This window comes from Tupaia chinensis, unplaced genomic scaffold (genome assembly GCF_000334495.1).
Source record: "Tupaia chinensis unplaced genomic scaffold, TupChi_1.0 Scaffold141530_1, whole genome shotgun sequence".
NCBI classification, from domain to species: Eukaryota; Metazoa; Chordata; class Mammalia; order Scandentia; family Tupaiidae; genus Tupaia; species Tupaia belangeri.
The window spans coordinates 888,782-904,419 of NW_006201391.1; the positions used below are offsets into that span (position 1 = coordinate 888,782).

The 15,638-nt window shown below is 38.3% G+C and overlaps 1 protein-coding gene and 1 pseudogene across 1 annotated transcript in view; one reads left to right on the plus strand and one right to left on the minus strand.

Annotated features, from left to right (window-relative positions):
* WNK1 (WNK lysine deficient protein kinase 1) overlaps positions 1-15,638 on the plus strand; it is a 181,534-nt gene that overhangs the window by 1,903 nt on the left and 163,993 nt on the right. Inside the window, 2 exon segments of the mRNA XM_027766228.1 lie at positions 8-210; positions 212-242. Coding sequence (XP_027622029.1) covers positions 8-210; positions 212-242 — 234 coding nt within the window.
* The window catches only part of LOC102473923 (fatty acid-binding protein 5 pseudogene), a 57,615-nt pseudogene continuing 42,483 nt past the window's right edge, over positions 507-15,638 (minus strand).

Sequence of the window (15,638 nt, forward strand, 5' to 3'; positions counted from 1 at the left end):
GGGGGGGGGAGGAGGGGACCCCCCGCCGGCCAGAAGCGGCAGCAGCGGCGGCGCCAAGGAGCCCCAGGAGGAGCGGAGCCAGCAGCAGGATGATAACGAGGAGCTGGAGACCAAGGCCGTGGGCATGTCCAACGACGGCCGCTTTCTCAAGTTCGACATCGAGATCGGCAGGGGCTCCTTTAAGACGGGCTACAAAGGCCTGGACACCGAACACCGTGGAAGTGGCCTGGTGCGAGCTGCAGGTAAAGCCCCACCTACTGCTTCCAAGATTTTACGGCCGTTTGGGTCCCAGGCCCGGCTCGGTTGAGCCAGTCGATCGAGTTCACTCGTTCCAGGCCATTCTCTAACTGTCGGAGTGGGAGGGGGAGACCCACCTTGGACCAGATGGGAGTGAGGAGAAGGCGGAGCCAGCTCCTGGGTGTGTGGGCAGCCTGAGGCTAGTAGCCGGAGGGGCTGGTGTAGGCTGGGGTGGCGGCATCGCCGCGTGCGACCCTGCTGTCGCCCGGTTACTGGTTCGGTGTCTGGGGGAACTTGGAGTTGGTGGTGAAGTTTTTGAGCACCGAAAGTGAAGGCTTTTCGCCCTGTGCATCAGTGGCTCTGCGTGATGAGCCGCAGTGTTCGAAGCGAGTTTCCGTCTGAGACAATGCTCTTTCAAATAAGAACGTCCTTGTTCTTCTGGGCGTTTCTTACTTGAAGATTGCGCAGGCATTTAGTGTAAAAGAATTACTACAATTTCTTTTCTACCCCTTTTGGATAAATGTCTTGAGAGTACCGAGGTACAGTTAAGTGTTTTGTGGGGTTTCAGTTAATGCTGCTTAAGCCTTATGGTAGCTCTTAGCAGTGATCTGACGTCGTTTGTGAAGAAGAAAATCTTCTACCCATTCGCCCTTACAGTACAGGAACCCTTGCAAAATTGCGTTAGAGAGTTGTAATATCATTGTTTTAATCTTGTTATAAAATGCTTTTAAAATTAAACTTTCCCAAGAGTCACAGTGCTTTTCTAACTTCTCTGGGTGGTTTCACGTTGTAGATAGTGGTGTGTCATTTTGGTTGACAAGTGCATTCAGATTTAAACAGTTCCAGCTACTTGTTGCTTGACTTACTGTAGCAGCTTGCTTGAAATGTTGAACACAGGTTATTGGTAGAGTTACAGAAGGAAAACTCAGCTAGGCTGTGGTGGAGAATGCCATTATCATCAATATTCTTCTTGGACCAAGCTGAAAGAGGATGTGAAAGTAACTGATCTCAGACTTATTTTATGGTGAGCTAATTTAATGTTAACACTTAACCCCTTAAATGTCAGCTTCCAGATGACCAAGGCCATATTAACTGTGAAAGGAACATGCTGTTAATACACAGCGTGTGGAAGTAATCTTAAAAACTGTCAAGTTCCTTAGGAACATTACTGTTTCTTACAGTTAATGATATGGAACTTGTGCAACAAAAACTTACTAATTTTATAGTGGTTTAGGGTAAGATGACAGATCTTTGTAGAAAAGAAAACTTAAAACTTGTCAAATTGTTACTTGGTCAGACATTTTCAAAAACTTAGACTTACAGTTTTTGGTTTATAGACAGAAACTTACTTTTCAGGCAGACACATTTCTTTTTTTTGCTCCAAACATGCCTATTGCTATTGATTCTGGCACTTTATTCTTCCATTATAGTTTCATATTTGTGTAGATCTTTAAAATGATTTTTTCCCCCTGACTGGTTATCTTACCCTCTTAAGAGTGAGAGGGTTTATGGATTAATTTTCTTAGTTTCGGTTATTTCATTTTCAAGACTTCTCAGAATGAAATGTGTACGTTTCCTCCCTGGAATTTTCTGATAGTTTATTGTATTGGAAGTACTATGGTGGAAAAATCTCAACTTGTTTAATGTCACATAAGAACTCTGTCTCGGGAACCAGCAGTTAGCGTAATGGCTATGTCGCTGGGCTCCCACGTAGTCGACTGCGGTTCGCGTCCTGAACCCGCTGGCTTAAAGCTCACGCCAGGTGTGTGTGCATACGTGCTCAAGATCCCCAGAGGAGAATGGAGGAGAAGGGATTGCGGTGTGACCATCCCCCTGGGGGGTGATTTTGCACTTTCTGTTTCTATGTCTGCCTGTCTGTCGAGCGCACGCGCCCTATAGCGAAAACCTCTCCCCAAAAAAAGAGAACTCTGTCTCAGCTTCTCAGTTTTTGATATAATTCATGACTTTTTGGATTCTTAGTTATCTACTAAGAAAAATCTAACATCACATAATTTTTAAGCCAGCTCAGGATTTGTGTGGTACCCTGACTTAGAAACTTACATGTCATTTACCGATGCTTCTGCAGTTTTCCATTTTGGTTTTAAAATATGATTATCTCACTTAAGGATCCTTTATAACAGGAATTGGGCAATATTTTTGTTTCGTTCACCAAGACACTTGCAGGTGCATAATGAAAGTATTCAATAGGTCAGCGTTTGAACTTTTGTCTTTGGAACCAAATTAAAGGACAAGCCTAAGGATTGATTACAAGCACTGGGAAGAAAGGGAAGGTTTTCCCTTAAATATTTATGTATTTTAAATTTGCTATAGTGTGGTTAGAGAGACAGAAGACACCCTCAAGGGGGAATGACCACGTCACAGTCCCTTTTTCTCCATCTCTCCCCCTGGGATTGTGGGTGCACACGTACCAGGAATGTTTTTCAAGTCACCAATCTGGGACTCAAACCTCGCCTTGGGCCACATTGTGTTCAGGTGCCTTCCCCACCCTGCCACTGGCTGGTCCCCTCTTAATGTTTAAGTACTTCTAATATACGTGTATTTCTGTAGCAAGATAGGAGAAGTAACCGTTTTCAATTGTTGAATTAAAAATCTTAGTGTATTAAATCTGGGAGAAATTTTAGGTTATTTTGCTCAACTACTTATTTAATCAATAAGAAACCTAAAATCGTAGAGCAAGTAAATAACTTGTTTAGGTTTATAAAGAACAAAATTTTTAAAGACTAGAAGCTAATTATTTGGGAGATGGTAAAGCATTTGCAGTCCAGTTGATGGCTAATTGATCATTTTAAATGAAGCAGTACTAATTTTGGTGTGGTAGTGACTATCAGATATCTATCCTGTAACCATGACAGATTTCAGAGTTCCGTTTTGGATATTGATTTTATCACCCCAAATGAAGGTATAATTAGGCCTTGGGGAATAGCTGACTATGGTATATTTTCTATCAAGCTTATTTTTAGAGTCACAGTATGCATGGCTACCTTGTAAAGCAAGTGTCAATTCTTTTTTTTGGGAGAGGTTTTCGCTATAGGGCGCGCGCTCGCCAGACAGACAGAGACATAGAGATAGAAAGCGAGAAATCACCCCCCAGAGGGAATGGTCACGCCGCAATCCCTTCTCCATTCTCCTCTCGGGATCTTGGGCACGCACACACATGCCCCGGCGTGAGTTTTAAGCCACCAGGTCTGGGACGTGAACCGTGGTCGACTACGTGGGAGTCCAGCGACATAGCCATTTACATTAACTGCTGGTTCCCAGCAAGTGTCAATTCTTAATAACAGATGTTTTAAGATGTAGATTTCTTTACTTGGTTTTAACTATTAGGCAATTTATTGTGCTTAATTTTAATACCTTGTTGCTGTGTTTAGAAAATGTCATTAACGCTGGGCTTTGCCTGTAGAGTAGTTGACATTGCTGTTGTATAGAGGGATCTTAATTTTAAGATACATAGTTTACTTAAAACATTTATACACAGATTTAGGAATGATTTGTTTACTTTAAGCATGCTTTCCCCAAGTTGTCCCTAAAACAGTGAATGATTATTTATTGTAAGCACTTTTCTCCCAAGTTGTTCCTAAATAGTTCATTCACCTAGTGCATTGTATATTAATGAGAGAGATTGTTTGCAAATCTACATGTAAGGTGAGATCAAATCATAATTTTCCTTTAAGCTCCAGCTTAAACAGGGAAAGTATCCTTTTCCCTAACTTTTAGTAATTAAAGGCTCATGTCTCATGAGTATATGATACTGAGGTTTTATGAAAAGTTTAGCAATACTGTAGAAATGGGATGTGGTTGTGATTAAGAAACAGTAACTTATTTCCTTGCTATAGTTCTTAAAATAACTAATTGAACTGAGTCTTCCCATTTGAATATAGAGGACTACTTCCCTCCTCCTTGCCTTTTAAATTTGTGCCATACTCCTTATTTTTTAAGATGAGAACCTGCAGAAACTTCTAATCTCAGGAAATAGATATCAAGGAATAAACTTTGGTGTTTGCTTATTTTTAACTTCTCAAAATCACTGATTAGGAGTATGGGCAAAATTCATATCCCACCTTTACCTTTAAGTAAAGTAGCTATTTGGCAGATTATAGAGTATTTGGTGACTTGTATGAGGTAAGTCCTTTGTCCCTTCTGAACAGAATTAGGGATAGGATGACTTTGTTAGGTTTGATTTGATTTGTTATTTTTATGTGTAGCTTTATTGCTGCAGAATGCAACTGTGTTACAGGAATTGAGAGTTACATTTTTGTTTTTTAAATGATAGTTACTTTTTAGTAGTCTTAGGGTTTTAAATGTTTTCATTTCATCCCAACCTTTCCTGACACACAGTTATTCCTAGTCTAAGAACTTGAAATGATTGGTTGTTTTTGTGTAAAACAATTGGAAATCTATTGTTACCTGGTGACAGAGTTCACTTCTTGACATTTAAATTCTAGTGTAAGATCCAGGTCATTTGAAATTTATCCTAGTTTATTGCTATGGGAACACTCAACTAAAACTGGGCTCTCATTTTCAGAAATCATCCTAAACCTGTTTAGTTTTTTAAAAAATTAGATAAATTTGTAAAAGCAGCAAGAACAGTTATGCTCAAATTATAGCTTCTGAAAATGTTAGTATAACTAGAAATAATAGTTATACTTAGTATATCTTTGCTGTACTAGTTCATAAGTTACATTAATAAAGTTTTGGTAACTTGCAATGTATTTGAAGGTTTTTGTTTAGTGCTAGACAAATCTGGTCTGTAAGAGTGGTGTAAATTAACAAGACTTCAGTTTAGTTTTACAGAGGCCACTTTTTTTTTTTTTTTTTTTTTTATAGTGTAATGTAGCATAGGTTGAGCATCTGTGATCTGAAAATCCAAAATATGCCAAAATCCAGAACTTACTGAGCACCAGCAGGAAGCCACAAGTAGATTTTGTACCTGACCTCTTATGTTGACTCAGTCTGAAACACAAGCATGATGTATAAGTTATTTTCAGACTACATATGAAATGAAACATAAGTGAATGTTTGCATGTATAATACATAGCAAGATATCTCAAAAAAATATGAAATGATTCTAGTACCAAACATTTTGGATACTCGGCCTGTAGTTAAGAACTGAACTGTCTGGGTTTAAGTCTTAGCACAGCAACATGATCGTGCCACCCTGGGCAACTTCTGTGCTACTATTTCCTCTCTGTGAGATGAGTGTAAAAGGGTTCCTACTTTACAGAGTGGTTGTGATAACTAAATGAATTGATGTATATAAAACATATAACTATGATGTAGCATCTTTTAGGATGGAATCTGAATATTTTGTTTGTTTACATGTATGCTTGAAAAACTGTACAAAACTTTTACTATTGCTATTATTCTTACAAGAGGAAGGCTGGAATTCAGCATGTCTTGCATGTGTTCTTTTAAATTCCTTAGTTTCAACTGGCCTCTGCCTAACACTCTTAGTGTCATGACCCGTCAATTTCCCCAAACCCCAGCCTTTCTGATAATGCTAAATTTCACCTCCTTTGGATGAACCTGGAAAGTATTTTTCTTGTTAGTGGATTCTATTTAGTATATAATTCCTTTTTTAAAAATAATTATTTTATTTAACTTTATTTTTATTTGACCACAGATGGACAGAGTGAGAGAGAAAGGGAGAGTATGAGAGAGAGGGAAAGTGAGAAAGCAAGCTGCCAGGCCTGAGACTAGAACCACAGTCAGCCATGTGGGAGTCCAGCGCTTTTAATCACCATGCCACTTGCTGGCCCCTTTAGTATATAATTTTTACAGCACTTAATTGCAGTGTTGCTTTTGCCTCAAAACCTGTGGTTAAGGAAGTTGACCCCAGTTCAAATCCTGGCTTGACAGCTTCAAAAACATGGTTGATGGAGAAGTGAGGAGAAGGGGTTATGATGTGACCATGTCCTGTTGGGAGGTGCTTTCACCCTCTCTATATCTCTTGCAAGTGAGTGTGTGTGCCCTCTGGGAACTTATTTAAAAAAGAAAGAAAGAAAGAAATTGTTTACATTCTTTGTCCACTCTGCTAGTCTTTGGAAAGTTCACTGTGATATAGTATTGGGTTGTCCAGAAGTCTTGATGCATTTTTCTGTTTTTTCTTTGCAAAAATACCTCATGAGTTTTCTGACAACCCAATAGAATACTGTGAAAGAGTGCCAAGACAGCACTAAGTTTTTAGGTTACCTGATTATTTGACTTTGAATAGAGTACTTGATCTGTAACTTAAAAACAACATGTCTTACTGATTTAAGATTGTTGAGGATTAACTAAAATGCTATGCAAAGGTACATAGAAAATGTATAAACTGAGTTATATAAGATATAGAAAAAGGCACTCTAAATATTCATTTTGAAAGCCATAAAGTTGTCATCTTTTACGGCAGATTTAGTATTTTATATTTGTTAAAGTTGTGCTTTAGGAACTTTTTGTTTTGTTAACTTAGAAATTTTATCAAATGTTAAAACAAAAGATCTTTTCAGTCTCAAAACAAATTATCAAAAGCCCCCCCCCCTTTTTTTTTTTTAGGTTTTTGCCGTAAGGGTCTGTGCTTTCTTCAGAGACAGTGAGAGAGAAAGTAAGAAATCATCCCCCAGGAAAGATGACCACACCACAATCCCTTCTTCTTCATTTACCTCCCGGGATTTCGGGCACACACACACATGTGCCTGGCATAATTTCCAAACCACCAGGTCCAGGACTCAAACCATGGTGAATCATGTTAAGGAGTCCAACACCTTAACCACCATGCCACCTCCTGGCCCCTTAGCTCTTTTTAAGACTATTTTTACTTGGAAGAAAATTATGCCTTTTACAGGTAGCAGACATAATTTTCTATGTGGTTAAAAAAAGATTGGTTATTGAGATTTTATATGTGCAAAGAAAAGTGTCAGTAATCTGCTTGGTTTTGTGGTTTATTTGATTATATACTATCTTTTCCTTAATTTATATTAATTTAGATCTTTCAGATGGGCTTTCACAAAGAATTTAATTTGTAATGTTTTGACTTGAATTTTAGTCTTGCAAAATTGCCATAGTGAATGTGCTATGCTAAATTAATGTGCATAATGATTTTTCAGAAAAGAATTTTCAGGCAAGCTGTTGGTCATCAGAAACAAATACTTTTCCTCAGAATTTCAAGATTCTTAAATTTAACAATTTAAGAAAAAATTTAAAAAGCATTTGGAAATGTGTTTGGTGTAATCATTGTTTTCAGGCTACTTAAGAAAATTATACTATCATTTCTGAAAATGTATTTTGTATAACCAAAGCTTAGCTTCTCAGACAGATTTTTTGTTGTTGTTTTTGTCAGTACATATCTATTTCTATTTAGTGGATGGTCTTGTGTTAATCAAATACAGACTAGTGTATAAGCCAAACTTTAGGAGATAAAACTAATGAATTAAATCATCTGTGATGTAAACGTTCTCTATTATTAGATAGAAATTAATAGTTTTTTGGGTGTTGAACAAGAAGATCGTTATAGCTAATAGTTTTGAGCTATGAATAAATAACCTGATATAGCCATCTTTGTGTGGATGATCTCTTTATTGGGACTACTGGTAGATCATTGAGGATTAAAGTAAATTGGGAAATGCAGCTTATTATCTGTTTAACATGTTGAATAGTTCCTAAACATCCCCAATACTGTTGACAGTGGAAGGTAGAGTTAAATAATTTTAGGCAGAGAAATTAAATCGATTTGTATAGTAATTATGGAAAATGGATTTAAGGAGTACGGGGAAATGTAGAGATTAGTTGAGTATGAGTATGAATATGAAATTTTTAGGGCTTGAAAGGGATATAATAGAATAAGATCTTTAAATATTTAGGAGCTAAAATATTCGGGGTTTAGTGATTAATTGGTGTTTAGAGGAAAAGCAAAGCATGGGTAAGGGCACGAGGATGGATAATGATGTTATAAACTGAGCGAGAGAATTGGAAATAGTAAGGGTATTTTTTGTTTTTGTTTTTGAAGTGAGAACAGGTATGGACATATACTCAGTTTGACAGGTGAATATGAGGTATTTGTGAATCCTCTAGGAAGAAGTTCAGAAGGCAATTGTGTATTTTACTGAAATTTAAAGAATGGATTTTAGAATGATTCCCAAACATCTCTTTTTGTTAGAGCTGAAATAATGTAAATTAATAAGTCCATCTCCGGAGAATATATAAAGAGAGAGAGAGGGGGGGGGCAGCCAGTGGTTAGTGTTAAAAGTGACTGGATTCATGTCTGACTTCGTGATTCAAGTCTCAGACCTGGTGACTTGAAAAACACGCTGGACATGTGTGCTGTGTGCGTGACTGAAATTGTGAAAGGAGAATGGAGGAGGAGGAGGAGAAGGGATTGTAGCATGACCATCCCCCCAGGAGTTACTTTTTTACTCCCTGCCCCCTCTTCTCTCTCCCTTGAGCATACATGCCTTGTAGCAGAAAAGAGAGAGAGGGAGAGAGAGAGAAATTAAAGAGGAAAGAAAGGTAGATTAATGATCCTAGGGCAGAATAGGAATAATTAATGGTGGGCAAAAGAAAAAGACCCTGGATTAAATAGAAAACTAGGAAAGTGGTGGTACCAAGGAAAAAGGAATATAGCAGAGAAATTCTATTTGTATGAGTAATTGTGGAAGGTGAATTTAAAAACACCTAGTGAAGAAGTGTAGAGATTGGTCTATTGAAATTCTTTATTGCCTTTGGCTATTGAGAAGTCTTTAAGGGGCCAGGAGGTGGTAGTCCAACTGGACCAAGATGGAAAAGATCCTGGGTTTACATCCAAGGACCACTCTGAGTATGCCAGGTGTGTGTGCATGGCTGATCTGCCTGTGATTTGACTCGCAGAGACAGGGTGGAGGTGGATCATAGCATGAAGAATCTCTTGGGGTTGCCTGTTTCTCTCAGTCTCTCTTAAGGAGGAAATAAATAAGCTTAAAAACAGTCATTAATAACAAAATTGAGGATTTCAGAAGTGATAGAGGCTGAAAAAGGGTAAGTACATGTAAATCACTACCGATAATGCTCTAGATTTCTTGCATTGTACCTTGTCAACTAGCCTCATGTAGTTATTTCAATTTAAGTGGATTAAGGTGAAAATAAAATGAAAAGCTTGATCTTTAATTGTCCTAGATACATTTCTTTCTTTTCTTTTTTTTTTTGGAGAGGTTTTTGCTCTAGGGCGCGTGCGCTCGCCAGACAGAGAGAGACATAGAGACAGAAAGCGAGAAATCAACCTCCAGGGGGGATGGTTACGCCGCAATCCCTTCTCCTCCATTTTCCTCTCGGGATCTTGGGCACGCACGCATACGTGCCCGGCGTGAGTTTTAAGCCACCGGGTCCGGGACGCGAACTGCGGTCGACCACGTGGGAGTCCAGCCGACATAGCCATTACGCTAACTGCTGGTTCCCGATACATTTCAAGTGTTCCGTAGCCACGAGCAGCTACCATGTTGGATAGCACAGATAGAGAACATTTTCTTTTTCTCTTTTGTTATTGCCGGAGAGTTCATACACTCTCCAGAGAGAGACAGTACTCCTCTCATGGGGTGTGGTCACTCCACAATCCCTTTTTCTCTATTTCTCCATCCTGTTGAGATTTTGGGCATGCATGCACATGTGCCTGGCATATTTCCCAAGCTGCAGGGGCAGGGACTAGAACCGTAGGGTTGACTATGTGATGGAGGTCTTTTAACTACTAGGCCATAGAACTCCCTTAATCACTAAGCCATGGGACTGGCCCAGAGAGCATTTTCGTCATTTCACAAAGTTCTCTTAGAATGTGCTCTATCTCCCACCCTCCCTTAAAGGTTTTTACCATAGTGTGCATACATGCACCAGAGAGAACCGGTGAGAGGGAAAGTGAGAAATCACCCCCAGGGGGGATGGGCATGCTGCAATCCCTTCTCCACTCTTGTCCTGGGATTTGGGGCATATACGCACTTGCGCCTGGCGAGTTTCAGGCCACTGGGTCCAGTATTCAAATCGTAGTCGGGCATATGGAAGATCCAATGCCTTAACCGCTACACTACCTGCTAGTCCCACTTAGTATCTATTTCAAGAGTGTATTCTAAGCTAATTACTATTTAAACTTTGGTTATTCTTTGTGGACAGTTAAATTCAATCCAAATAAGTTTTCATAATAAATCCATTTATCCACTAGGTTCCAGACCATCGCAGGGTGGGGTTGTGTTTGTGAGAAAGCACTTGAACCTTGAAATAAGCCATGTGTTGATTCTTTTAAGATTTTTGCCATCATACCTGTATACTTGCCAGAGAGAGAAAGAGAGAGGGAAAGTGAGAAATTATCCCTAGGGGAAATGACCACACTTCAGTCCCTTCTCCGCCACTCTCTTCTTGCAGTTTTGGGCATGCATGCACATGTGCCTGGCATGATTTTCAAGTTGTCAAGTAGGACTCAAAATTCAGTCAGCTACCAGCACCTTAACCACTGTACCACTTGCTGACCCCTGTGCTGATTCTTAAATGGTTCATTTTTCTTTTCTAATTCTGCCAATTCATACTGTTTTTGCTTATCAGTATGGTGATAATATGCTTTATAAGTGGATCGTCTCTATGAAATGCCTATCTACATGCCACTTGAAACAGCCAGATTTTAACTAAGATTTCATTTCAAAGAAGATTCTGAATTACGTTGTTTCTAGGATATGGCCAGTGGTCAACAGAAAGCCTAGAAGTTTTTTTTTTTTTTTTTTTTTTTGGAGTTTTTTTTTTTCCCAGGGCGGATGGCCCCGCACAAATCCCTCCCCCTACCCCCTACCCTCCCCCACGGCCACGCTGCAATCCCTTCTCCTCCATTCTCCTCATCTCTTGCGCACACACGCACATGCACGCACACACACACACACACACACACACACACACACACACATGCCTGGCATGAGTTTAAGCCATTATGTTCGGGAATTGAACTGTGGTTGCTACATGGAAGTCCAGTGACATAGCCATTGTGCCAACTGCCGGTTCTGTAGCATATTCTTTCCTTGTGTTGAGCAGTATTTGCGAATGTTCCTTGGTAATTAATCTGGAATGGTATTAGTTACCTAATAAAAGCTTTTTTTTTTTTTTTTTTAAAGCATTTATATATTAATAATTTCTTGGTTTGATTTTCAAGCCACTGGATCCAAAACTCCAACTGTAGTTGGATGTGTGGGAATCCAGTACCTTAACCACCACATCACCTGCTGGCTCTGTTTGTGTGACAGGTATAATACTCTGTCCACATTATTTGTAATTCTTTTTTTAAAAAAATATTTTTAAAATAATTATTTGATTTTATTTCTTCATTCATTTATTTTAATTTGGCTAGAGGAAGACACAGAGAAAGAGAGAGAGGAAAGTGAGAAAGCAAGCCACCAGGTCCAGGACTCGAACTGTGGTTGGCCGTGCAGGAGTGTCCAGCACCTTATCCACCACGCCACCCACTGGTCCCCTTTATTTGTAATTCTCACTGCAACCATATATTTTATATTTGAGGAAACTGACCCACATTTAATCACTTGAGATCACAAGGCATATCTGAGTTCTGTTTTTTCCACTGTAAAGTACTTGGTGTACGTGTGACAGCAAAAATAAGAGTGGAGGATGGGGGAGGAATAGGAGAGATGAGCCCTATCACCAGTCTGGACACACTGTAATGCCCTCCCTCTGGTCTTCCAGCCTGTCAGTGGTGATGTGTTTTACGATCACTATGACAGAGATTTGAATGATCGCTTTGTGGGATCCAGATTCTCTTAAGCAGGAGCTGGTCACCACTGCAGAACCTGCCTGTTCATAACTTTTTAAATGCTTTTTACATTGGTTATTGTAGACAATACTACTGCTTTTTAGATTTAAGTATTTAAAGAGAAGGAAAGTTACTTCTAGGAGTTGGTGTGATTTCCATTTAGTAAGAGACAAATTGAGTGGCTTACAGTGTTAGAATTTTTATCTAGATGACTCTATAAAAGATTGTTCATTTTCATTTCACTTAGTTTTATCTGCTTTGGAGATTCAAATTTTTTTTTCTCTTTTTCCCCCTAATTTGCCAGAGGGCACATACGCTTGGGAGGGAAGAGGGGTTATTATGGGAGTAAAATGTGCCTTTACTTTCTGCAAGATTTCCATGTAACTAAAATTTTGTTCTCAAAGCAGCAAGAATTTGCATTTTGTTAAAATTTGTAAGCTACATTATTTCCTCGCTTTTTTAAAACAGAAAATATAAATCTTTTCAGGGAATGACTAAGCACCAGTTATTGTATTAGAAAATAACACACATATGGGCTGCTTGGATAATGGGTATCTTGCCTTTATACACTTAACACTGCTGAAGTCTTTTTTTTTTCTATGATACTTTTTATACTTTTTATTCTTTACTTCAAAGCCACAGCAAAGCAACTAGTATATAAAATGTCACCTAACATTTTGCTTTTAACTGTCTCTTATGTGTGTTCCAGAAGCACTTCATAAGGTACATATATATAAAGGAAATTACAGATTTTCCAAGGTCTTGAAAAAATAGTTCTTGCCCCAACTTTCCCAACCCCTGACCTGGTGTGTCAGTGGTCACTGCTTACTATTTTAGCTCATATTTATCAGGCTCCTTATTAATGGTTGCTTCTGATTTTTTGTTCTGCACTTGGGCAATTAAGTTGCCAGTTTTGTTAGAATGGTTTAAAGAGGAAGAGGTAAAGTTCATTAGCATGCATCTCTGCTGTTCAGGTCTTTCTTACTTTCTTCTTTCTGGTTGTGTTTTTACTAAGTGATGTCTGAATAAGATGTTAATGTATTCTGAGATAGCTGGGGCTTATTTTGTTGGTGCTGTTTATTTCAGTCTAGGACATTTCATTTAAACGATAGTATCTTAAAACTAATAGAGGTAGAGCCGGTAGATGGCATTGTGATTGAGGCGCTAGATTCTCTCATGGCTGACTATGGTTTGAGTCCCAGGCCTGGAGACTTGTTTCCCTACTTTCCCTTTCTCTCTCTCTGTTTCTCTTTGGTCAAATTAAACAAATAATAATGATAATAATGAAATAAAATAATTGTTCCAAAATTATTTTTTTAAATTAATAGAGATGACCACCATTTTTTATAGTTTGTGCTGTTATAGCAGAATACCATAGACTGGCCGAATTATAGAACCTACATTTATTTGCTCACAGTTCTGGAGGCTAGGAAACCCAAGATCAAGTATTCTAGAGAGACTTCATGCTGAGTGGTCACATGGCAGAAGGCAAAAGGACAAGAGCAAACTCATTCTGGCAAACCCTTTTTAGCAACATTAATTTATTCATGAGGGCATTGTCCTACCTCCCAATACTGTTGGCTTTAGGGATTAAGTTTTCAGCAGTAAATTTTGGACCATATTTAGACTATAGAAGTTAGGAAATATTTATACATGTGTATTTGTGCTTGTGTTTATGTACATGCTTGTATTTATTTCTCTATTTATCTCTCAATATAGAAAGTCCTGAGTTTACATCGATACCTCCTATTCCAGTTCAACAGAGTTCATTCTAACTTTCCCCTTTTCTATATTTATATCTTTCTTCAAGAGTAAGAAACTGCATCTGGTCATTCTTAATATGTGTAATTTGCATAACCTCTTGGTATCTAGCCAGTCTCTCAACTGCTTGGTTTGTGTTCCCTCAGATACCCTTCTCAGATAGGCCCCCACTGTCCAGGGCTGCTACACTTTTTTCTCTAATATAGCCTCTCTGGCAGCAGGACTCTTTTTAAATTAACTTACTTCCTTTTTCTTTTTTTTGGAGATGTTTTCGCTATAGGGTGCGTGCGCTCGCCAGACAGACAGAGAGAGACATAGAGATAGAAAGCGAGAAATCACCCCCCAGGGGGGATGGTCACGCCGCAATCCCTTCTCCATTCTCCTCTGGGATCTTGGGCATGCACGCACACACGCCTGGCGTGAGTTTTAAGCCACCAGGTCCGGGACGCGAACTGCGGTCGACTACGTGGGAGTCCAGAGACATAGCCATTACGCTAACTGCTGGTTCCCAAATTAACTTACTTTCTGTTCATCTACATTTTTTCTTTTTCTTTTTTCTTTTTTTTTTTTTGCTGCTGCATATGGAGATATTGTGTAGCTTTAGCTACAGAGGAGATGATATAAACTGCCCTGAATTTGTTATTTTGTGGTTGTAGGAGAAGATTTTAATAATAGAGGAGGGTTTTCCTTCACCCAAGTCAAAAGGCATTCCCTATCAGTACAGATAACTGATGGGAATCTAAACATCAATTTCAGTATTTAATTATTTGTTAAGTATTTTTTTTAAGTTTACCTGTTTTATCCATTGTGTAAATCATGCCATGTTTGTGTACACTGGGTGCCAGCCTTATAGAAACTTACTTTCTCTTTAAACATCAGATTATTGTAAATGTTCTTGATTGGTGTGTACTTCTTAAACATGTGCTGTTTATTATGATATTATGATAGCCTCTGGGCATATGTGGTTATTGAAGCCTGGAAATATGTCTGAAGTTGAGGGGGGGGGTGACGACATGACAGACTGAATTTTAAATTTTATTTAATTGAAATTTTAAAATGGGCATCTGAGTGTCTGCACTTTATGGCAGAGATTGAGAGATCTGAAGGTAGGGTGGAGAGGATCGGTGTGGATGCTAGTGACAGTAAGAGAGGAAAGTAGTTGGTAGAGTGCATGGTAGGTGGTGGGTGTGACACAGAAAAAGAAAGAAAAATTGTAAATGATTAACTTTGTTTACAAGAGGAAAAACACGTTTTTTTTTTCTGTCTGAAATAGTTCATAGTAGTGTGTATTTATTAATTTGTCATCAAAAGAGCACTTTGCCTAAAAGAAAGTTCTGACTAGTGTACAAAATGCTTATAGTCTTTTGTAAAATTGTAGTAGTGCAACTGAAATTTATTTTTTGGGGTGGGGGAAGACACCTGAATTAGTTACTGGAAAACTTTTAAGTATGGTTGGATCAACTTGGGTTTGTGACTCTACTTTGTCAATTGTAAATTTTTTGAAATACAAAACAAGTATTTCTGATGAAAATTTAGCATCTAGGTTGATATGTGCTATACATAAAATACACGTTGGATTTTGAAAATTCATTCTAAAAGAAGAATGTTAAAATATTTCAATAAAAAAATTCCATGTTAAAAAGATGTTTGGAATAGTTAGTTAAATAAGTATTTTATTTGTTTCTTTGTTTATATTTTTGTTGTGGCTACTAGAACATTTAAAATTACGTTTATCTCACATTGTATTTCTCTTGATCACAACTGACTTAGAATAATAAAATAAAAATGCTGCAAAAGAGCTGATGCTGCAGTAAGTTTACTACTTCCTTTTTAAAAATATCTTAGTACCTTCCTTTTTGTGGTTTTTTTTTTTTTTTTTTTT